At 36.8% G+C, this 23551-nt stretch overlaps 4 protein-coding genes across 9 annotated transcripts; 2 read left to right on the forward strand and 2 right to left on the reverse strand.

The window, feature by feature from the left end:
* The first annotated feature begins 3358 nt into the window (after positions 1-3358).
* LOC102613772 (ninja-family protein AFP2) lies at positions 3359-7751 on the forward strand. The gene is made up of 2 exons (XM_006484155.4): positions 3359-4529; positions 7145-7751. The coding sequence occupies exons 1-2, from the start codon at positions 3797-3799 to the stop codon at positions 7558-7560; spliced, it is 1149 nt and encodes a 382-aa protein (XP_006484218.1). The 5' UTR covers positions 3359-3796; the 3' UTR covers positions 7561-7751.
* A 1359-nt stretch (positions 7752-9110) lies between these two features.
* LOC102613478 (LRR receptor-like serine/threonine-protein kinase RPK2) lies at positions 9111-13089 on the reverse strand. The gene has a single exon (XM_006484154.4). The coding sequence runs from the start codon at positions 12908-12910 to the stop codon at positions 9380-9382; it is 3531 nt and encodes a 1176-aa protein (XP_006484217.2). The 5' UTR covers positions 12911-13089; the 3' UTR covers positions 9111-9379.
* Positions 13090-13776: 687 nt separating this feature from the next.
* Positions 13777-17704, reverse strand: LOC102612991 (uncharacterized). Of its 4 annotated transcripts, XM_025100476.2 has the most exons (7): positions 17402-17704; positions 17158-17279; positions 16842-17080; positions 16352-16663; positions 15619-16252; positions 15002-15271; positions 13780-14781 (listed from the first exon to the last, which is right to left on the reverse strand). In XM_025100476.2, the coding sequence occupies exons 4-7, from the start codon at positions 16659-16661 to the stop codon at positions 14553-14555; spliced, it is 1443 nt and encodes a 480-aa protein (XP_024956244.1). In that variant the 5' UTR covers positions 16662-16663; positions 16842-17080; positions 17158-17279; positions 17402-17704; the 3' UTR covers positions 13780-14552. The 4 variants fall into 4 exon arrangements, with proteins under 4 accessions (XP_024956247.1, XP_024956244.1, XP_015387417.1 ...); XM_015531931.3 differs by lacking the exon at positions 16842-17080 and having other exon boundaries at positions 17415-17704; XM_006484152.4 differs by lacking the exon at positions 16842-17080 and having other exon boundaries at positions 17402-17703.
* Positions 17705-18993: 1289 nt separating this feature from the next.
* LOC102612283 (magnesium transporter MRS2-5) lies at positions 18994-22850 on the forward strand. Of its 3 annotated transcripts, none has more exons than XM_006484151.4 (7): positions 18994-19281; positions 19731-20364; positions 20863-20933; positions 21473-21601; positions 21684-22019; positions 22383-22430; positions 22690-22850. In XM_006484151.4, the coding sequence occupies exons 2-7, from the start codon at positions 19932-19934 to the stop codon at positions 22759-22761; spliced, it is 1089 nt and encodes a 362-aa protein (XP_006484214.1). In that variant the 5' UTR covers positions 18994-19281; positions 19731-19931; the 3' UTR covers positions 22762-22850. The 3 variants fall into 3 exon arrangements, with proteins under 3 accessions (XP_006484214.1, XP_006484213.1, XP_052296094.1); XM_006484150.4 differs by having other exon boundaries at positions 18995-19315; positions 22531-22850; XM_052440134.1 differs by having other exon boundaries at positions 18995-19281; positions 22531-22850.
* The last annotated feature ends 701 nt before the right edge of the window (positions 22851-23551 follow it).

Genomic DNA, 23551 nt, shown 5'->3' on the forward strand with positions numbered 1-23551 from the left:
AGTTTTCCTTTCTTCTTTATAAATGTGTTTACTCATTCTTTTTTTCTTAAGTTTATATTACAGCATATAAAAGCATAGTTTGAAAATCTATAATATCTACCTTACACTAATAAGATCCGTGAAAACTCAAACTTTTCCTTACACGATGAGGTTTTTGTTTTTTTCTATTAGCAAGTACAAATTGTTGTTGTATTATAGAAATTTCTAACTCTTCGCCAAAGATAAATGTTAATAATGGATCTAATTGTAAACTTAAATTTTAATCATTCATTTGATATCAATCATATCATCCCAAACATTGTATGCTTAACCACTTTCAAGTCTCTCGTTAGTGTTATTAGGTATCAAAAGTAAATGTAAATATGTCTAGCTGATTCTAAGTTTAGATATTGAGACCGCCATATTACAAATTAGGGTTTTAAACTAATTTTCTTATAAATATGTGAAACTTATATAGACGTTTGATTTTTTTTAAAAAAATTTATTACTAGATAATTATAAGCTCATTCGGACTACATCATTTTAGAATTCGCTAAAGATATTAAATAGATTTTTAATTAAAAAATTAGGAGATTTAGTTCTATGATCTTTTAATCATGTTAGTAGTTACAATAAAAAATATAGTTGTTAAGTTACATAATTATGTAACCTACATCAACTTAACATTTGTTACCACTAACACACACTTAGTTTTTGTTATTTATGCTTTTATATTACTTATAGCAAGTGTTGGGTTAATGTAACTTAACAAGCACAGATAAAAAAAAAGTTTAAATAAATCAATATAATTAAATAAATAGCCGTATATAATAATATTCAGAAGGGACATTTTTTTATATTACATGATCCGTAAAATATGATATCAAAAGGGATTCATACAAAAAATGTTACAGAGTGTCGAGTAAGAGGCGCACACGTATGAGTGAGGTATGTTAGGATTGCTCCGTCTGACAGAATGCTAACTTCTGATGTCAGGACAATGAACCAAAAAGATTGTGATTGATTGTTACGTACTCACCAAGTGGGCGCACTCACCCACTTCGCCATGTGCCCTTTTTCTCGCCTTTTCCACACGTGGCACGTACATGTACCACCAGTCCCTTGATCTCCACTCTTTCTTCTTTTATTGACAATCTGCAACTTGCCACGATTGGGCCCCGCTTTGTGTCCCGTGACGTCCACCTTGTGTTGGGACCATGTGCGGCACGCGACCATCTTCTACGCCGATTTATCCCATCCTGTTCTTCGTTGACTTGTCCCCTAACTGCGTTGGACGACGGTCAAACCTACATTCACGATGTCAAAAACATGCCTACACGTGATTGCTTGATTGGTTAATTAGATCAACGGCCGCCAGCACCCCACCACCCCGCAGCTTCCGGTTGCCAATTACGTGTCAAAACTAGGTTCATGGATCCGCAAGCAATTTAACATATTGTTGTTATGTTTGAACTCTTTTTTTGTGAAATGTTTTTATTTTTATTTTTAGAAATACAAAATTGTAAGTCAATTTGAATAAGTGGTTTCACTCGACCACTAATTACTAATTAACATTGTTATGTCAATGTTGATCATTAAATTTATAAAGTATTTAAACGTTCATCTATTTCTTTAAAGATAGTTTGATAAGAATGAACGATTTTTCTATTAAATGGTTCTTTGATCAACATTGCCTTTGGATAATAGCAAATAGATTTCACAAATTTTAAATTAGTCAAATTTGCTTTCACTTGCCTTCGATAGTATTTCAGTCCGACCTCAATAAAAGTATATACTTATTTGATAGAAATTGTTTTTTTTTTTTTTAAACATAATCTATAGGTTATAATTCTTAAGGGTAAGTTCTCATTTATCATCTATATTTTAACTTTAGTATTTATTTAATTCATATATTCTAAAAAATGTCTCAAGATACCATTTATATTAAATACCCCTCTGTTTTTCGTTAATTTCATAAATAATATCCTAACAATAATATTTCTGTCTTTTTGAGGATATTAATGAAAAGAAAAAAATATTAATTTATCATGTTAGCCTTAAAAATAACATAAAATTTTTTACAAATTTTTATGCTATTATTCTACTTTTAGGATAATTTGGTAAATTAATTTTTTTAATAAAAGAACTATTAATGAAATTGTTACAATGATACTAAAATATTGTTTTAAGTTAGTTGATATTTATTTTATTTATAAAAAAATTATTTGCAAGATTTTTGCATGGGTACAAAAAAAACACCAGTTCTTTCGTTATGATTTTTTTTTGTTAATTTGCTGATGAATAATTATTGGTTAATTTTTTAATTAAATTTTTTATAGATAAATTAATTATTGTGAAGAATATTATTGCTAAACTATTACCGTAAAAGTAAAGCAAAAGCAATGGTAACAATGCAAGGGTGATTTGAAGTATTTTTTAAAATATAAAGACTAAATGAGTATTTAAGTCAAAATATAATGATTAAACGAACGTCTATCCGAAATCTTAATATAAAGCAATGTTCGACATTGAAATGCTGTAATTTTTAAGATATAATTATTATAAAAAAAATTATGAAACGAAATTGATAATATATAATATATATGGTTGTTTAATAATAACTTTGCTAAAAATAGTAATTTCATTTATCATTTATGTTGGATCAAATCAACTTAGTTTTAAGTTACAATGATTTGATATAATTTTCAAGTCACATCAATTAGTATTTGTTGAACACAACTTAAAAAACTACAATTATCAATTTCAATATCAAAGAATTTATAAATTATACACCTAGATCATTCAAAGGTGAAGGCAGCGAAATTTGTCTTTTTTTCAAAAAAGATCAAATGATTTTTAAAAATAAATCATCTTTACAAACTCACAAACTGAACGTAAGGGAGAAAATGGAAGCGTACGCAAGTCAAGATCCCCCATTAGTGATATAACTCTAAACGACAACGAAGTGAGAGTGAGACCCCCCAACTTGGGCACACGAGCAAAACCGACGCCGGTGATCCCACAACGCTAATATGGATATATATGTATATATATTGCCTGCATAAAAAACAACACTTAACATCCACGTGTCAAATTCCCAGAAGTCTAAGCCGACCGACACGTGTCCAACCTTTTGCCATTTATAAAAAAGCGACACGTGTTCCCAGCCAGCCAGCCAACTCCCCCAACTTGTTAAAAATACGCCAAAAGAGACATCTGACAGTGAAAAGAAAAAAAGTAAGTGTCAGTCTTTACCACGTGTCGCGCTGGCGCCTGCCATGATCGCCACTTGGCTCGTACCGGGTACTTTACTTTCCTTCCCAAATAACATGGGTATTTTCGTCTCACAAAAAAGACATAAAATTTTCCCCTCTCAAACGTAAACTCTTTTTCTGTCATTGTTCTTCTTTTGTTTTCATAATTTTTTTTTTTTTTTTTTTATGTGTCTGTTTCCTTTGTTTTATTTTCTTCCCCGCAAGATTTTTCACTCTGTTTCATCTGTTCGCTTTGCTTTTCACCACGTAACGATTCTTTTAGTATCACGTATTTAAGAAATAAAAGATAAAAGGGAAACGTTTTTTGTTTCTGTTTTGCTTTCTGTTTGCAAGTTGGGGTTTAATTTTTAACGTTTTATTTTATCTTCTAGATGGGTTTGATAAAACTCATTGATAAAAATCAAAATTTTAACACATGGGTAACACTGAATTGGATCAAAGATTTTTTCTTTTGCTTAGCCTAAGGCAAAGCATCATCTATTTTCTGAACGAGAGGTAGCGATAACATATTTCAGTTCTTTGTGTTTTTTTTTTCCAAAACAATGGGAGATGCCAATGAAAACAGAAACAAAAGTAGAAAAGAAATGCTCAACCTTTCATTACAAATAGAGAAGTATCCAAGAGATCTGTTGCAGAGGTTCAGGTCTACAAGTGACTCACAGCAATCTCTGGAGCTCACACGAAGCGGAGAAACCGGAGCAGAAATTGAGCTGAATCTTGGATTATCACTTGGTGGACGATTTGGAGTTGACAAGAATGCAAAGAAGAAGCTTCTAAGATCATCATCAATAGCAGGATCAATACCAATATTTAGAGAGATTGATTTAGCAACAACACCAGCAGCGGATGATACTACTACAACACAAGCAGCAACCTATCCTACTCTTATAAGAGCATCTTCGTTGCCAACAGAGACAGAAGAGGAGTGGAGGAAGAGGAAGGAGTTGCAGACTTTAAGGAGAATGGAAGCAAAGAGAAGACGAAGTGAAAAGCAAAGGAATTCGAGTTCCAGTGCTAGCATTAACAGTGCAAAAACAGAAGTGAATTTGGAGGATGAGAAGCATAATTTGGCAGGGAATAGGACGGTGGCGCCACCTTTTGGGATGCAAAGCTGGGCAGCAGCGGCTAGGCAGGCCTTGCTCGGTGGTGGAGTGAAGGGTGGTAGTGGTGGTGGGTTCTTGCAGGGGTTGGTGCAGCCTTGTTCTCAAGGGTCTGTGGAGTCTCAAGGTGGAAGTTCATCTGGGATAACTGAATTGGAGAGTAAACCTCTTCAAGGTACTCAAAGTCTTATCTTCCTCTTTGTGTCTATTGATTTTGATTACAAACAAAATTGGTGTTTTTTTTTTTGGGTTTTGTGGTGGCGGGGTACTGTGTTGGTTTGGTATGATTTTAGTTGTTTTGTCTGTTATATTAGAATATAGTGTCAGCTTCCTCTTAGACTCCATAATACTTGCTAGTAAAGAGTTTCTTCCATTTTTAATGCTTTTTAATCTTTTGCAAGTGGGTGTTTTAATTTGATATGTTCTACAATGCTAAAGGGTTGGATGCTTACCCAATCTTCAGACGACAAGGAAATTGATAAAAAATATGTTATTTATTGTTCTGAACACTTATCAAGCTAACTTATCTTTTGTGTATAGTGGCTCTTTGAATTTGCATTTGAGGATAATGCCTGATTTAGACTCATTAGCCTGCATTTACTGAAGGGTGAAACTCTTCAACCGGTGATAATTCTGCATAATTAAATACATGATATCAAATTAAGAAAATCCAATTAGAGCAAAATGACTTTTTTAGCATCTACACTAGTGACTTGTTGTGGTGACTACTGTCAATTCTGTTATTGACTGAGATTCCAGAAGGATGCCTGCAATGATATAGGTAGATAGCTGGTAGTTTGTATTCGTACAGCTAGTTGCTCTCACCATAGTCATAAATATTTTGACTTTAGACTTTGATGATTCCTAAACTTTAGTCAACTTGATGTGTTTGTTAGCTCAAGTTGTTGGGTTGTCAGGATTAGACCTTTACATTAGGGCATGGTAAATATAGATTATTGACGTACTGTGGACTTTGTTGTAGTGTCTTTTCCAGAAAGGAAGATCCTCCACCTCGAGATCTGATGTGCTCTTATTATAGATTTTTCATGATCTAACGGGATTCAGTGGGTGATTGTTACTAGCATTGTAGTGAAACAGATACACCTCTGGCTATATATTAAGAATTCTTGATTGTTATAATTGATATGGAGACTGCTATTCCCTAGTGTAGAGCTTTGTTCCATGGACTGTGCATAAAGTAATATCTAATACGATAGCTGTAATGGGTATTGTATGGGATATGCGTCAGGTGACTCCTAAGTACTCACCAAGAAAATTTGACAGTGGAAGATGGAGAGGTGGTTATGTAGTTTGGTAAAGATTCCTAAATTATGAATGAATCTGGTCCTACTTCATAGTGCCATAGAGATGAATTTTTGAAGCCAGTAAGTTAGCAATATAGATGAATATGTTCATATTAGGATTTACAGTAAGTGAATTGGATAATTCTTCAGTTTAGCCTGCGTCCGGATGCATTTAAGTCTTGTATCTGGACGCACTCTGGCAGCTAACTTGGGCCTTGGCTTAGATTGAGTGGCTGTTTAAGCTGACAATTATTTTCAATGTTTAAACTTCTAGTTTTGGTCTGTTAGCATGGTTGGATTTTTTTTTTTTTAATTATCAGAAATTTTTGTTTGATTTCTTCTGAAATATACAGCTATTTGCATGGCTTCTCCATTGCTTCATCGTCATTGTTTAGACTAATGTTATCAAGTTTTGATTGCCTTTACTGACAACCAAACAAGAAAAAAAAAGAAACATGCGCATTTGATTGAGAGAATTCAATTGGGACTTTTTTTCTTTCTGCAATACTTACCTATCAACTTATTGAGGCCCAACACAGCATTTAAGGTCTAACATCTGCATTGTAGCTATACTTAGCCAATGATGGTTCAAACGTGCCATGTTAAGTATTATAATTTTTTATGTTCTTGAGCATAAATATCTCAAGCACAAAACTACTGATCACCGACTAGTTGATAACATTTATTTATGAAAGCTTAGATGTCCAGCAAAGGGGAGGAGATGAAATTTCTCTTTTTTTTTTGGGGGGGGGGGGGGGGGGGGGTGGGATGTGGGTTTTATGGTAATTGCATGGCTACAACAGAGGTTACTGGAGTAATCATCATGATAAGAAAGTGCATGGCCATGTACCAATGGGACAAATGGGAAGAGTAAAGGGGAGTGGACAAACTAGATTCTGAGTGAGAATGCTTTTTGGAAGCTTTTGCTTCAATTTTCTGTAATGATTCACCTCTAATGAACAACCTGCATGACATTGCTGGGAGGAATTTACTGTACCTTGCCAGAGAATCTGTTGTTTGTCGATATTAAAGAATTGAATTGTTCTTACATAGCCAGCAGTAAACAGAGGAGGTCAAAAATCATTATGGAGGTCCTTAGAAACTGTTCTTGACATTGTTTATAAAATCACCATGATTCTTTCAAGCAACCTTTTTTTTTTGGGGGGGGGGGGGGGGGGCGCTAGCTCAACGGGTGTCAATTTCTTTTTCGTTGTCACTCTATTTTAAAGAAATTCTTTTGAGAGCTTTCACAATTTTATACTCTCTTAAATTTAATGTGCTGGTTATCTGAATAGTTTACAAAAGCTTAATTCAAGATATTTGGTTGCATTCCCAGCTATACTTTTAGTTACTTAAATATCCAATGGTGTAATTAATTAAGTACCATGAGAGAAGGAGAGAAAGGAAAGGGGGGTGGAACGTGGGAACTCTGTTTTTGATAACCAAGTGGATTTTATTAAATGTTATTATGTTCTTTACATCTCAGGAATGAGTAGTGGTGGTGAAGCAAGGACCCCTCTTACTGTTCAGGCTTTGCAAGATCGCAGCAGTCAAGAGGCTGTAGGTTCTTCAGTGACAAATATAAATGAAAATGCATGCCACACTTCCAGGCCAGAGAATCTGTCCAATAAACTTGATCGCAGGAATAGTAGGGGGAGGGAAATGGCAATGAATACGTATGAAGATATGCCTTGCGTGTTCACAAAAGGAGATGGTCCTAATGGTAGAAAAATAGAAGGTATACTATATAGGTACGGGAAGGGAGAAGAAGTGAGGATAATGTGTGTGTGCCACGGCAGTTTTCTCTCCCCAGCAGAGTTCGTCAAGCATGCAGGGGGTGGTGACGTTGACCACCCACTTCGGCATATTGTTGTAAACCCTGCTGCTGCTCCTTTCTCATGATTGTGTCCTGCCCTTTCCAAATGGGCTTGTGAAATAGGCAGAAAGTAGAGAGGAGTCTTGGAAAATAGTCTTTTAATTTAATTTTTCCAAGTTCTTGAAAGGGAACTTAATATATATGATAACAGTGTATCATGTTTGATTGAGTTTTTCACATCATGGAATGCATCTTTTGTTAAGAGGCAGGCGGCTAATCTTGGTGTCTTTTTCACTTTTCTCATCTTCTGTCTCTAAAATGTTGCATGGACCATCGGCACTATTATGGGTAGACAAAAATGGAAGCAATAACCACATATTTGTCATGCTTCAATTTGCTGCACTTAGGTTATTCTCATGCTGCAGAATGTCAAAGCTTAATATTAGTTGTGGTGTGATTTTCATCGTCACTACCAGCAGCTCAGTGGCCTCCAATCCTGGGGTGGAATGAATTCTTTTTGACAGAAACATGACTGCATAGATCGTCAATTCTCTTCGTTTCATAACAAGAATAATGAATATATTGGCTTAGTCTATTTTCAAATAATTGTTAGATTTGAAGGCAATAAATTTCCAATTAATCAATAATGAAATGCAAAGTTGCTGTAGTCAATGTTAAACGAATTATTTTCATGCGAGGCATTCGTAAAACTGTTAAGGGTCACTGATCCGCATCTTCAAGATTGGTAGTGTGAACTGTGCGCCATCAGACAATTCAAGCACTGTTCCTGGTGTCCTTTTTTCTCCCAACTGTGGTTTTTAGTTTGAAATTTCTCCCTTTGAGCCACATTTATTAATGTTTTCTTTTAAAATGATAGCCATTATGGACAACAATTCAAGAAAGTGCTACTGCAAATGGCAAGACCAGACTTCACTTTGAAATTACTTTGCTGCTTTTATGGTCTTGATACTCGGCTATAGAGCTAGTAGGCAATTTCTTAAGTGCAGGATGACCTTGGTGGTAAGTAGTATTAGTTGGCCACCAACAGCTAATATAACATCTGCTACCAATTTGTAACTAGCCGATTCAATGACCATGTGATCAATAATATATCTACCATTATGAAAACTCAGATGTCATCACATTCATCATCCACGGAATGCAACGGCGCATTCCCAATGCTGCTCAAGGGTGTATAGAATCTTATCGATTGGCCAAGACATAGTTTATACACTGGATCTAATTGTCTGGGGGAAGCCATCGGTCCAGCAAACGTGAACTTGGCATGCTGCAGGTAATTTCTGTGTTTCTAAGCCATTCTATAAAGTTTGTCAGCAGCCAGTTGATCTGATCTTATTAACTATAAAACAAGAATCCTTCTCAGACCCTCGTAAGAATGGGTCCAAGCAATGTGTAAAAGTTGAAGTCTGAACAAAAATGCATGTGAGAGATATGTAAAGGTTCATAGTGGCTTGCACTCACCATGAAGCGAACCTCAATTTATTTGGTGCAAATGAGTTCCTAGTCCAGATCATGCAAGATTTATGTCTTAATAGCTATATATCCATCTAGTTAAACTGGTCAACAAACCATTTCAGATGTCATAATCCTGCGATCAAATCCAAAAAAAAGCTGATGAAAATATACATAGTTAGACATATCTGCATAATAGATTTGTAAAGAGCAAGTAACCAAAAGATTTTCGGCTGAACTTGCTTCTGTTTTCCTCTGACAAGAAGACATATGTCTGCTGTTATATTAAAGAAAAACTACAACTAAAAGTTCATCCAGGAGTAACCCTCAACAAAAAAGTTGAGATATGCAGAGGATGGTTATGTCTTAATATAATCTATAACTTCATACCTATGAAGCTCAGATGTACGGATACAGATGCTGCTAATCTTGCTAATTAGGAGAATGTTGAATTTGCTTCAAGCATTGAACAACTTGCTTCATTGTAGGCCTAGTGGAGAGGGTTTCAACAGTGCACCTAAGTGCCAAATGCAGCATATCCTCCAGATCATCATGGGGACCTGAAGCCCATAACTCTGCATTGAATACATCCTTTACCTGACCTTGTCGCAAGAGCATAGAAGCCCAAGAAATGATGTTGAATCCATCTCCATGTGATGAAAAAGAAGGGTCCAAGGCTTTCTTGTCTGATATCAACTCCAGCAGCACAACACCATAGCTGTAAACATCAGCTTTATCAGACACCCGACAGGTCAATGCGTACTCTGGTGCTACATAACCAAATGTTCCAGCCACTCCAGTTGTTGCATGGGTTTCAGAAGTTCCCAACAGTCTTGATAATCCAAAGTCAGATAGATAAGCATTGAAGTCATCATCCAACAATATATTACTTGGCTTGACATCACGGTGTAGAACTCGCGGAGCACATTGGTCATGCAGATATGCAAGTGCAGATGCTACATCCAAAGCAATCTTGTGAAGGATCATCCAATCAACAGCTCTTGAAGTCCTTGCCTTGATAAAGTTTTCCAAATTACCTCCTGGCAAGTAGTTATAAATGAGGAACATCTCATTTCCACTTGCCCGGTACCCTATCAAAGTTACAAGATTGGGGTGCCTTACGTTTCCAAGAGTCTTTATCTCAGCATGGAACTGTTGAACACCATGCTGGAACCTTCCAACAGCAAGCTTCTTTACAGCCACTAGGATACCTGGAGAAATCTCAGCCTTGTAAGTGGTACCAAATCCCCCGCTCCCAATGCAGTTGCTGGTGTTGAAATCCCCTGTTGCTTGAATAATACTTTCATACGTTAAGGGGACCCCAATGTCAATAAAAAGAGTAAGTTCTCTAGATTCAGAAACTTGAACCCTGGTATCTGGGAAACCCTTCCTCACATAAAAGAAGAGGATAACTAGAGTAAGTAGAATCAAAACAATGGCAGACGCAGACACTATTGATGCAATCTGAATTTTATGATCTTCAGTTCTACTTCCTGTTGGTGCAGTTATATTGTGTTGAGAATTTACATTGCTACTGGTCAGCTCTGAAGATGATATATCTTTATACATTTGACATGGATCGAGGAAAGGGTTCCCAATAACACCACTCCAATTCATTGTAGTAACATTCCACGGAAACGGACCAGACAGGTTATTAAAAGATGCATTAAATATAGATAGTGATGTCACATTAGCTAAACCAGAAGGGAGGTGCCCTGAGAGTTTATTATTATCGAGCAGGAGAGCAGTTAGGTTTCTCAAGTTCACAACGCCTTCTGGAACCTCACCAGAGAGAGAATTTGAAGAAAGCTCCAACACTTCAAGGGATCTTAACTCACCGATGCTTGATGGAATACCACCAGTCAAGTTGTTATCAGCCAAGGAGAGATGTCTGAGATACTTCAACCGATGGAGACTGGATGGAATCTCACCTTGTAGTTTATTCCCACTCAAGTCAAGAAAAACAAGAGATGTCAGATTCTCAAGACTTTGGGGTACTATCCCTGAAATTTGATTATGGGAGGCATCCAAAACCCTTAGTGATTTGCACATGACACCAATATCTGGAGGAATATGACCAATTATGTTGTTATTGCTAAGATTAGCAACCATTCCATGGAATTCATTACACGTTCGAAATAAACTTTCAGGAAATGATCCAGTGAGTTTGTTTGCACCAGCAAGAAATGCATAATCAGTCCGCCTTCTCAACCTCTCTGGTGCCACCGGAAGCCAACAAATTGGACCAGTGAAGTTGTTCCCACTGAAGTTGTGAATCACCATGAACCGAGCAGCAGAAACTAGCAAAGGCATTCCAAGGCGAGCTTTAGACATGAAGTATTGCATATATGTAAATGATGGATCATAACCCTGGCAAAGATCTGAACTCTGCAAGGGCATCTGATGACAAACATTGTAATCAAATCTGGGGATAGATCCAGACATGTGATTCCCACTAACGTCAAAAAGGGCCATGCATGGAACTTGAAGCTTGACATCAAGCTCCCCACTTAGTTCATTTGAGCTCAAGTCGATAAAATGTAGTTTCTTGCATCTATCAAAAACACCAATCAGATCTCCCCTTAAAACGTTCTGAGCTAAGTTCAACATTTCCAAGCTTTCACAAGCCCCCCAACTGCTCGGAAGTTTACCCTCAAGATTTAACCTTGGTGCCCAGATTATTCTAAGTTTGGAAAGGGTCGTGATTTCCATTGGAATGGAGCCAATAAAAGAATTTTTTTCACCATTAGAAGCATCCGACTGCCCAACTGACAGCTCTCCCCTTATATTCCTACCACTTAGCAAAGGATCAAAGAGATTTGAGAGGACAAGAACCGACAATTCAACACAATTTCCAAGCTCAGTGGGGATCAAACCATTAAGTCTATTTCGAGAAACATCTAGAACCTCAAGCTTTCGTAGCCAGCCAAGCTCACGGGGGATGACATCATTTAACATATTTGAAAACAACAAAAGTGTCCTTAATTGCTGACATTTCCCCAAACTACTCGGGATCCTACCGACTAGGGAGTTCCCAGAAAGATCAAGATGCTCTAGATACCGACAATATTTTCCCAATTCACTTGGAATGGAGCCATTTAACTCATTATACGACAAAAAAAGCACCCTCAACTTCAAAAAACTACCCAAAAACCCGGGAATCACCCCCTTCACCTGATTACCGGCTAAATTCAGAACCTCTAAACTCTCAAAATTCCTAAGAGAAAATGGAATATCCCCATCAATCCTATTAAATGCAAGATTCAAAACCCGCAAATTTCTCAACCCCACAAACTCATTTGGCAATCTTCCACTTAAGAAATTCCCCTCAACATCAAGCACTTCCAATTTTTCTAGACCCCATATCTCCGGAGGAAATTCACCACTAAAACCATTAAAAGGTAATGACAAAACTCTAAGTTCACTAAGTCCTCCCACCAGTGGAGATAGCTTGCCAACTAATTTACCCCTACCATGCAAACATGTTCGTCTTCTCATTCCAAAACCATAAAATGGAAACTGTGCTGTCATGAGACAAGAAAAGAAAGGTTTTGAGTTACCTTCAGAGACATCACCGCCGGTGATATTTAGAGCAACGACCCTTGATTCAGAGTCACAGGAGACGCCAAACCATGAACAATGGCTGCTGGTGTTGGTTTGCCAGCTGGAGAGAATCCCTGAAGGATCAGAAACCGAGTTCTTGAACTCCAGAAGAATCGTTTTCTCAGGGAGCACTTTCCCGGAAACTGAAGAGAAAGCACATAACAAAAGAAAAATCAAAGCCTTAACGAACATGCCGCATTCCATTTTCTCTGGCAATGGTGACTGGTGAGAGATAAAGAAACCACAGTATTTCTCTGAGCTTTTTAAGAGCCTGCAACCTTTAGATTTATTACAGGAAATCCTTTCTAATAATTTCCTGGATGCTATATTGCTGACTGGTACTTGCTGATACACTCTCATTTTCTAAGAAGTCCCTGGGTTCCTGTTTTTCCAGGGGAGTGGGCCCCAGCATACTCTGCTCGGTGAGGGTGGGGACCACCGCCGAGTCAACCAAATGCATCATGCCGTCAACATACGGCAGTTCCCTGTTAGACAATACGGGCTGTGGGGCCCTTAATTTTGCCAAATACATCCGCGTATCTCCCACGTTGGATATCTGGCTCCAAGGGATTTCAAAATTTGAAACCATAAATAATAAATATAAAGCGATGTTATCCTAATTTTAAAGTAATAACGGACAAAGTTAATGCATGGCGCGTACAACGCCGTCGTTTTTAGTGTTAAAGAGTCCCGAAAAAGGCGGTGAAAAGGACATAGGGGAATCTAATGTTAAACCGGGAAGTAACCGCCCGTCGGCGGGAGACGAGAGAATTCTCGTCGGTTGGTGATATAATTTAATAAACTTAAATAATAATATGTAGGATTGGTTTTTAATTCTCTTTAAGCTCGCTGTGTTTTCAAGTAAAGTCTTAGTACTTATGTGCTGTTTCTTTTTCATTTAATTTTTATTCCTGTATTTTTTTTATTACATAATATTATTGCTCATGACACAACATATTAAATGATACTATAATTAGTATTTATAATAACATAATAATTGAGACTAATTTGTATCAAATCTTATATAAAATAGTTCAGATGTTATCCTTTTTAATATTCGAGGGAGTTCAACTTTCACTCAAGAAATAAAAAAGAAAATTTAAACTGTTTGTATACGTCAACTAATTTATAATATTAAGAATATATAAATATCAAATAATGAATGGATAAGAAATAATATTCAAGGGCACTCTTTCAAAATTATAATATTAAAAATTTACAATTAAATTAATCTGTCTTGCTTATTTTGAGGTCCCGTCAGAAGGAATTTAATACCGTCACATACCATAAAAATTTGGAATTTAGTTCTCATTTATTTATATTTAACTAATGAATAATCAAAATGAAAACAAAAAGAGTGACAGAGAAAAAAAGAAATACGACCTTCTTAATTAGATACCTGAGCATATAAACTGTTTTCAATTTTAAATACGTAGTGTGATTAATGTGAGAGGACTTGGTAATCTAAACTAAATCATTAGATGTGAAGACGTTGTCATGATATGAAGGAAAAAAAAAGAAAAAAAAAAAGAGCTTTGTTGTATTGTTCTTCGACTGCTGACGAACTCAAAACCAGGAAATTGATTAAAACTAAGAGGTGCTTGTATGCCTGCATTGACTCTGAATCCAGTCATCCCTAAACCATGTACTGCACAATTAAAAAGGAAGGAGAATTTACATCATTTAACAAGATTGAAACAGGAGCAGAATTACCTATGGAGCCCTAACCGACATTTTCAATAAGTGTCTCAAGGTTCTTCCGGTTGGGATAAAGTAAGATTGATATAATCTGGAAAAGAAACAATCCCTGAGCCTGACCCTGGGTTGGAACATCTTGTTTTTATCAATCAGAGGTAAACGAGCAACTGTCAAATTTGAGGGCTCTTGATTGGTGGGACTTGTTGTCATTGAAATAGCTATTCTTGGTTTGGTTCCAGATACCTAGAGAAAGGGTCAGGCAGGTTTCTTGCAACAGGCGCAAAATGGCTTCAGGGTTCAGTCGTTATCGACAACAACAACGACGACAACAACAACAACAACAACAAGAAGAAGAACAATGAAAACTAGGAAAAGACCAAGAACATGGACGACAAGAGAACCAAGACAAGCAGCAGCAGCAGCAGCAGCTAGTTGATGACTTTTGGGTCACTACTTCAGTGGCTAGCGGCTTCTTTTGCTTCTTTTCTTCAACATCTGGTTTCACCGAAGCACTTTTCACTCTGTCTGTCAAACTGCAATAATCCAAAGTAAATTGCATCAGTGGTTTTGTAGAGCTTGCACTGCCTTAAAAGGTGCACTATGATCTATATATATGGCATTTATAGATTATAAATAGATGAACATGGAAATCTAATGTGATAATGAAAAATACTAGTAAAATGGACTGTATTACTATGTTTTCAATTAATCTTGGCACATGGCTAATACAGGGTAAGAGAAACAGGAGCATACGTGGTAGAAGAGTGACAGCACCATCTTTTTAGGCTACAGTTCCAACAGTAGCAGAACGCCCAGCTACAATTAGAACAGTAGCAGCTTGGCCACCTAAAGTAGCAGCTCGGCCATGAACAGTAGCAGAACGTGCAGCTACAATTAGAACAGTAGCATGATGGCCATGCACACTTCTTCCTTTTACACTTCTTTCTGCAACAAAAGAAGGGTATACAGGGTACACATCCACATGCACAACATCTCTTCTTCATCTTCTTCATCTTCTTCTTTCTGCAACACAAAGGAATATTCCTCATCCAGCCAGAACGGGTTGGAACTTCCGTATAATTATAGATACTATTATAATATGCATGTAAAGTTGGTAGCTGGATCTGGTTAAAACACAGTCCAATGCAGAGGCATCTCTGTTGTGACTTGCATGCACAAATATTCCATCCAACATACAAATATAACAAGTGTGCATGTAAAATTATGCGTGACAGATTTGACAGAAACTCTCACTTTGCGTTAATGCAAGTACCATTGCAACGTATGTTGCACAAACGTTCATAAAAATTAAATTGAGCATATAAAGGCAAATAACAGAAGTATTTTGAGATAGAATGATGTTAACTTACATTGGAAAGACAAATGAGCAAGAGCTCTCATTTGAATGGCTGGACATGTCAGAAGGATTCCGCAATACATTTGCAGGTGGTGCCTTTTCCTGACTTTTGTCTACTGTGGTTCCTTCCTTAGTGTTCTTTACTGATCCTCCATTTGCATCACTCTTCTCAAATACAGAACCCTCTCCGTCAGCTCTCACCTCCGGAATGGTAGGGCTTGGGTTGAACATGATCATGTCATCTGTCTTGGTAAGTTCTCCAGACTTAAACTGATCTCTGGAGAAACTATTATTGCCTATATGAATGCTAAATAACGACTCATTTGAAGCAGCACTCCATTCTTGTGGTGTTGAGGATTTACTTGTTTCAAAGATAGCCGACGGTATCCTTAGGGGATCATATTCTCCCGAGCGATCCATTACTTGTATTGGAGGGGATTGCGTTGGTGGCATGTCATGGACCATCAATTCATTGGTGAACTGAGATAATCGAGATGTTGAAGCGGGAACTGGAGAATTGTCAAGTGCTTTTGATTTGGAGGAGTTTTTATTGGAAGCATTGATTTCTTCATCTTTTGATGGTTGTGTTCGTGACCTGAAGTTGCCTAGTTCTGTATCCACTCGGAAAAGATCTTCTGATGACGATACTGATGCAGAAAACGAATTGAATGATCTTAAACTTTTGATTGAGACAACTAGATCACTTACACTAAAAGTAGTGCCTGGATGCATTACCGTATGCTTACCGCTTTCATTCCCATCAGGAAGCTCTGGAACTGTCTCGAATGGATTTGTACTTTTGTTTCCCTCGACAACTTCAGGTTTTATGCCGAAAAGGTCAATGCTTCCACTCCCATTGGTAACCTGAGGACGAGTTTCAGAATGCGTACTAGTTCCACTTCTACCAAAGAGCTCTGGAATTATCTCCAGATGTTTCCAATTGCCATTGAAGTCTCTTGGATGACTATCTGAATGCATATTACCTCCACTCCGATCAGTGGTCCCTGAATGTGATTCTAAATGATTACTTCTCCCACTTTTATCTTCCGAACCCATAACTGAAAAGTATTAACAATATCAGATCAAAGCTTTATAATTTTACTTACAATTCCACAACAAATATCAAACAGGAGAATGAAGATAAAGCAAAAATTCCAAAAAATGGCATCTACAAGGGGACAAGGGCATGGCAATCAAGATCATCATCTCATAACATTACAAATTTCATTGAAGTACCGCAAAAATACAACTGTTAAAATAATCGTTGCCGTTGCACTCCAGTTCCTTTAAAAGATTTTATCCTCAGATTTCTTCAAAATAACTAGAAAGCAGCTCCAAATCCCTAATTGCTACATTTGTATCTGGGTAATATGCAATCTTTATGTGCTAATTCACCCACGGCAAAAAAACACCCCGCAGTCCACATCATTCTTCATCCCATGAATTGGCATAAAATTTTCCTCGGAACATTGAAACTAGAAAATCAAAATTTTAAAGATACCAAATTCCTAAACAATTAAAATGGTGATGAAGAATAAGCAGAGAAACTCACATTATATCATTAAATGCTCATTTAATTCCAGAATATCCAATAACAAACCGAGCCGCTATAATAAAAAAACCTCGCCGGAAAGCGGCTCCGGCGGTCTACACATCCAATTTTACCTCATCAATCTGTAAATTCACATAACTTAGATTAAAAATGAAAGTAAAAATAAATTATTGAAATGCATAAACCGCGTTGTGAAAACATCAAAAGTACATAATACGAAAAAGGGACAAGAGAAAATGGATACATGAAATAACAACCCAAGAGTAGAAAAAACCAAGCTGAATGAATGTGATGTTGTGTCTTTTGAGGACAAGTTTGTTGGGGTTGTATTTTTCAGACCCGGGAATAATAGAAAATGGAATGAATTTGGGAAAATAAATTTTACAAAAGAAAAAAACTAGAAATTAGGGTTTGGAATTGGTTCAGCGCGTGGAAAATCTAATGACGGAAGGCGTTGCGGTACTTTCGGCGTTTTTGGTTCCTTTTGTAACTAACTCCCTCCGGGCTGATTTTCGCGCCATCTCCCCGTTAACTTATGCGGGAAGAATGATTCTAGTACGACAGGTTCTATTATAACTTCTTTAGATCGACCTATGATTGAGTACCACATTTAAATTTAGAGTGACATACAGCAACGTACTACTGTATAAATTTATCTAGTACAAACTGATTTGATATTAATTCATTAATCGTATGAAAATACAAAATAATAAAAATAAATTATGTGAACCAAAAAATATTTAATTTAACTAATTTTATCATGTCACGTAAAAAATTAATTTGTACAAGAATTTGTTAATATATTATTACTCCCAAATTTAACAACTTTTGAACAATGCTAGACCTATAAACTTTTGTGTGTGTGTGTATATATATATATATATTTACTTTTTTTTTTATATATATCTAGCATTTCTAGTGAACCCAGAAAAGGAAGACTAGCTCATTCACCATAATTTGGTTGGAGCCGCGGTAGGGCAAGCCCAGTCTGAGTCCCTTGTTCTCATTCCAGTCATTCTGGGCAAGACAGTCTGCCCATGCAAGCAAGCAAAGAAGGGAAAGTAACCATAATAGGTTTGTATTTTTACCGTAATGATCATGATAAGTTTTACGTTGAATGGAACGATGTTTGAGTGTGACTTGAGTGCTAATCCCTCCTTGGCTCATCAAGTATCCGCAGACGATTTGGTGTCAGCAGACAGCAGCAGCTTCTTCTGCGGTAACAGTAATGTATGTTGTTAGACTGGACGACAAGGAGGCTTCGGCCTTTGACTCTTAGCAATGAGCGGACAAAGGCTGGCAACACGAGTCTGTTTTTGGGTCATACGACAACTTTTTCTACGGAAGCAAATGTTTTAATATGTAATGCAATCGACTCAACCCACCTACCTATATGGATTGAAAATATATATTATTTTGTGACATGAAATCACCGTCCAATATTATTGAGCTATGTTCTTGACTATATGTCCTCTATTATTTAGTTTAGAGAAAAAACGTGAAGCGAAGCTGTGCTGTGGTGGCAGTACATGAAACCAATCCCATATATCTTCAGTTTACGCTTTGCAACACTAATGATCTCCGAGAACTGAAGCTATTTTGAATCTTTGGTTTCTGGCCTTTGCTTATTCATGTTATAAGTGGATCCATTACACATGTAGGCTTGGGCCTCTGTTAATGGGCCTGACATCCAAGCCTGGTTTTATTTGTAATTTCACTAGATGCCCTTGTCTTTACTGTGGTGAACTGATGTCGGGTTTGGTGTAAATCTTAAGTTGTAGAATATAGATGATGTAAGCAGCAAAGAAGCACGCCTTTCTACTGCGTTAGAAAAGTAAAATTCATACGCAAACAGATTGGGATTGACGATTAGAATTAAAAAAGAAAACGAAAGAAGGGAAAATGGAAAATACAAACTGTTGATTATATGAGCATTAGTTTAGACAGGAACACGTTGGAAAGATGTGTCGTGGTGGCACATGAAACCAAAGCCATATATCTTCAGGTTACTTGTGTCCTTCAACAGGAAAAGCAAGCTTTGCTATCTTCAGGTTACTTGTGTCCTTTAACAGAAAAGCAAGCTTTGCAACACTATCTTTGAGAATCTGAAGCTATTTCGAACTGGTGCAATTCTTGTGCTTTTTCTTTTTTGGGCCATGTAGGATTCTTTGCTTATTCATGTTCTTGGTTCCTTTAATTTACTTGGTCTGTGTTTGTCAAATTGTTATGCAATTAATATTGTTGAGTGTAGTAAGACCATGAAATGCTCTTAGGTCATGATACCTAATCACTAGACTTTTTGAAGATGTCGCACCGAATGAGTTAATCTTTATTTGGGTTTGAGTTACTATACCCAAATTTTGACTTTCAATTCAGGGGAGTGTTATTTTCTCTTTTTAATCAAACACTGAGATATCCCTTTGCATTCTCAAATTATGTTTAACTAGTTAAAAGAGTAAAGTTTTGATTGATACCTTCATTAATCAAGCTGATTGCTTTCCGTTGAGCAGTGTCATCTTTCAATTATGAATTGATTGAAGGTTTCTTTCTCATATACAATATATAATTTTCAGGTTTCACTTCAGAAATGCACAAAGATCATGGATAACATTAGCATCAATAGATGTGGTTCTATAAGCTTTCAGTTTCCATCTCATGCAAACAATGTTGGGATGTTCAAAGAGTAGCATTTTGCAATCCGTTAATGTGTACTTATATGTTAACCTTTTGCGAAACTTTGGCTTGGTATCTGAAGAAGGAAATTTTGAAATCCAATGGGCGAATCAAGGGGTCCTTTTCTTCGTGCCTTTATTCCTGGATCAACATCCTCTGATGATACTGGAAGGCTTAACCTAGATGCAAGAGGAAATCGCGGGTCCCATTCTGTAGGCACAAAGAATAGAGGTCATGCAAGTCGTTCTTGGATAAAGATTGATCAGGATGGAAACTTTGAGATTCTGGAGCTCGATAAGACTACCATTATGAGACATTGTTCTCTTCCAGCCAGGGATTTACGGCTTTTGGACCCTTTGTTCATTTATCCATCAACTATATTAGGACGGGAGAAGGCTATTGTTGTCAGTCTTGTACAGATCAGGTGTATAATCACAGCCGATGAGGTTATTTTAATGAATTCCTTGGATGGATGTGTCGTTCAGTACTATTTGGAATTGTGCAAACGCCTGCAGACAAATAAGGATCAAGCTGGTAAAACGCTGTCTCTAGATGAAGCTTTGAAATTTTATTAATAGTTTGGTTTCACGTGCTTTCTGTGAGTTTCTGAAAAAGGACAGAAGGAAAAACTCCAATATGCCTTTCAAATAACTTTTTGTTATCCACGCCACTTGCCCTCAAAATTTTGGTTGAAGAGTAAGAATGAATGCTATCATATAACCTGCATCAGCTTCCTTCCTCAGCCCTCTTCCATTATGAAGAAGCCATATTTGAAATAGTTTTCTTTTTTTCCCCCCAAATGTATTTTCTTTATGTTTGGTGCATCTCATGAATCTGTGCCAAAGACTAAGACTTGCAATGACTACATCAATGTATCTGTCGACATGATAAGTTGTTTAACACAAGTGTATAAAGCCAAACTTTTGTGTATGCTAAACTGGTTCTTTAGATGTACAGCAAAACATTTTATTATCTTCTCGTAGTAGTGCTTATCTGGATAAACTGCTTACAATGTGTGACAATTTGATTCAGATGACCTGCCATTTGAATTTAGGGCACTGGAGCTGGCTTTGGAATTAACTTGCATGTCTCTTGATGCTCAGGTATGCTTTAGTCTGCATTACTAGCTAATTATGGGATTCCTGAAATAAATAGCTCCAACTCAAACATAGCATTGTTTGAATCCATGCACATCTTTGCATACTCAGCTTGCATCAAGTCTCAACACAGTCAAAACTTATGCCATTCAAATCACTTTTGCTTCAACTCTGTGTAATTCACGTTATCTGTGATTCAACTGCCTCTACACTTTTTATTTTTTAAGCAACGAGACATTACATAAGAATTTAGATATTATAGAATAATTAGTTCCCAGCATCACCCACTCAATCAATAACATGCAAGGTTGTGACAGGGAGTTGAATTGTGGACTTGGTAAAGTGTGCATTCTGGAAAATGATTCGGTGGACTACCAAAAAGAAAAATTGATATTTTATTGGTATCTTCAATAAATATATCTGATGTAAAAAGACTAAATAGTAATCACGTCATGAAAACTATGAAAGGACTGCCAGCCAGTTTGAAACATGAATTGTTGTCATAACTAAATCCCGTTCTAATGAGTGAGTGTACAATTTGATAGGTCAAAGAACTGGGTATGGAGATATATCCCGTACTTGATGAACTAGCATCATCTATTAGCACTCTTAATCTGGAACATCTCCGTAGATTAAAAGGCCACCTCCTGGCATTGACCCAACAAGTTCAGAAGGTAAACTAATCTTATCCTCTTAGGAAATTTCTTTGTTTCCCTCCAGTAATCCTCTATATAATTGTTTAGATTCGGTTTTCAGGTCCATGATGAGATAGAGCATCTCATGGATGATGATGGTGACATGGCTGCGATGTACCTTACAGAGAAGAAACAAAGGCTGGACTCTTCAAGCGACGGATATACTCAGACTAATATTTCAAGTTTGGACAGGGTGGTTTCAAAATCAGCTCCTGTTTCACCAGTGGGGTCAATCAGTGGAGCTCAGAAATTGCAAAGGGCTTTTAGCAGTATCGTGACTTCAAAACATGGAAGCTTAATTAGTTCATCTAGCAACAGGGAAAATGTTGAACAACTTGAAATGCTGCTGGAAGCATACTTTGTTGTTGTTGACAATACACTCAGCAAGTTGTTATCGGTAAGACTGTAAGAAACAACTGACCTTATTATACAATGTGTTAAGTCCTTTCGAATTTGTATGGTTGGCAGTTTACCATATTTAGTATTTCTTGCAACTTGACTGTCTTATGATTGTTTGAGGCATGTGATAGCACAGTTTTCTAACATTTAGCTTGGGTATTTTTTTGCTGCTAATTTTGTCGTTCCTATTTGAAGGTTTCTTATGTTCATCCATTCGTAATTGAGTGTCTGGCTCTTTGTTTAATTTTGTGTGTATTTAAGAGTAGACTCTCTTAAAATAAGGTCATTGGAGAATCGCAAAAATAGTAGTTATTTCATAATCAGGCTGATGCTAAAATACTGATTTTGATCGGTGATGCAGCTTAAAGAATACATTGATGATACGGAAGATTTGATCAACATTAAATTGGTAAGTAGTGATGACAGCTTACAGATTTGGTGGTGATTTCTTTATTTTCTTGAAGTATTTAAGTTTTGATTAGCAATGGTCTTTCCTCTTCTGTGAACAGGGTAATGTTCAGAATCAATTGATTCAATTTGAGTTGCTTCTTACTGCGGCAACTTTTGTGGCTACAATATTTGCAGTTGTAACTGGAGTATTTGGAATGAACTTGAAAGCATCAGTTTTTGATTACCCATCAGCATTTAACTGGGTTTTGGTTATAACAGGTCTTGCAGGTTGCCTATTGTACTTCTCGTTCTTGTTCTATTTTAAACACAAGAAAGTCTTTCCATTGTAAACCAATTACCGCAAACTGCTTTATTGAAGGTCAATGATGGTATCCTGCATATTATTTATAACCAAGAGTCATTGTCGTTATAGTATTCATCCATAAAAGTTTGGCTTTCCTGGGAGGTAGATTCTACTTTGCCATAGTAGTCCCTCCAAGAGACTATGCTTTCCATTTCCAGTGAATGCAATCTCCTCTGGCTATTTTCAAGGGCTGTCTCAAGTTCCATGATCCGCTTTTCAAGCCTTGATTGAATGACTTTGTGAAGACGCAAGCTTAACTCCTGAGGTGACCCAGCATACTTTGTTTCATCTGGATGATCGGTTGATGTCTCGCTCACATCATTATCTGGATAAGATAAACTGCCAGCTTCATCATTGGCCTTGTCTAGTTAAGATCACCATGGACAACATCTGTGACTACACAGGATCCCGCTGGAAAAAGAAAAAAAATGATTGTCGAATTCTGAATTTGTTTCAGACAGACAAAAACAGGGTTATTTGATCATAAACTATCCTAGTTATGTCAATAAACTTACCTCCATAGAGTCAGAAATTGTTTCGAAGCTAGATTTCTTCATGTTTAGCTCTAATCTCTCCAGTTCTGCAACAAGCTCTGCCTCAATTTTACTAAAATTGCCTCAGATTTCTCTTCCTTTTGATCATCTGGTTCTTCGCCAACAGGTTTGTTATGTACATGCAATTCTTGTTCGGTGTATAGTGCATATGGTGTGCCACTTAATGATTGGTGTTTTTTTGTTCCCAAGACTTCCAAATCTTCATCAGCAATCTCTTTTATG

Source organism: Citrus sinensis, chromosome 4 (genome assembly GCF_022201045.2).
Source record: "Citrus sinensis cultivar Valencia sweet orange chromosome 4, DVS_A1.0, whole genome shotgun sequence".
NCBI classification, from domain to species: domain Eukaryota; kingdom Viridiplantae; phylum Streptophyta; class Magnoliopsida; order Sapindales; family Rutaceae; genus Citrus; species Citrus sinensis.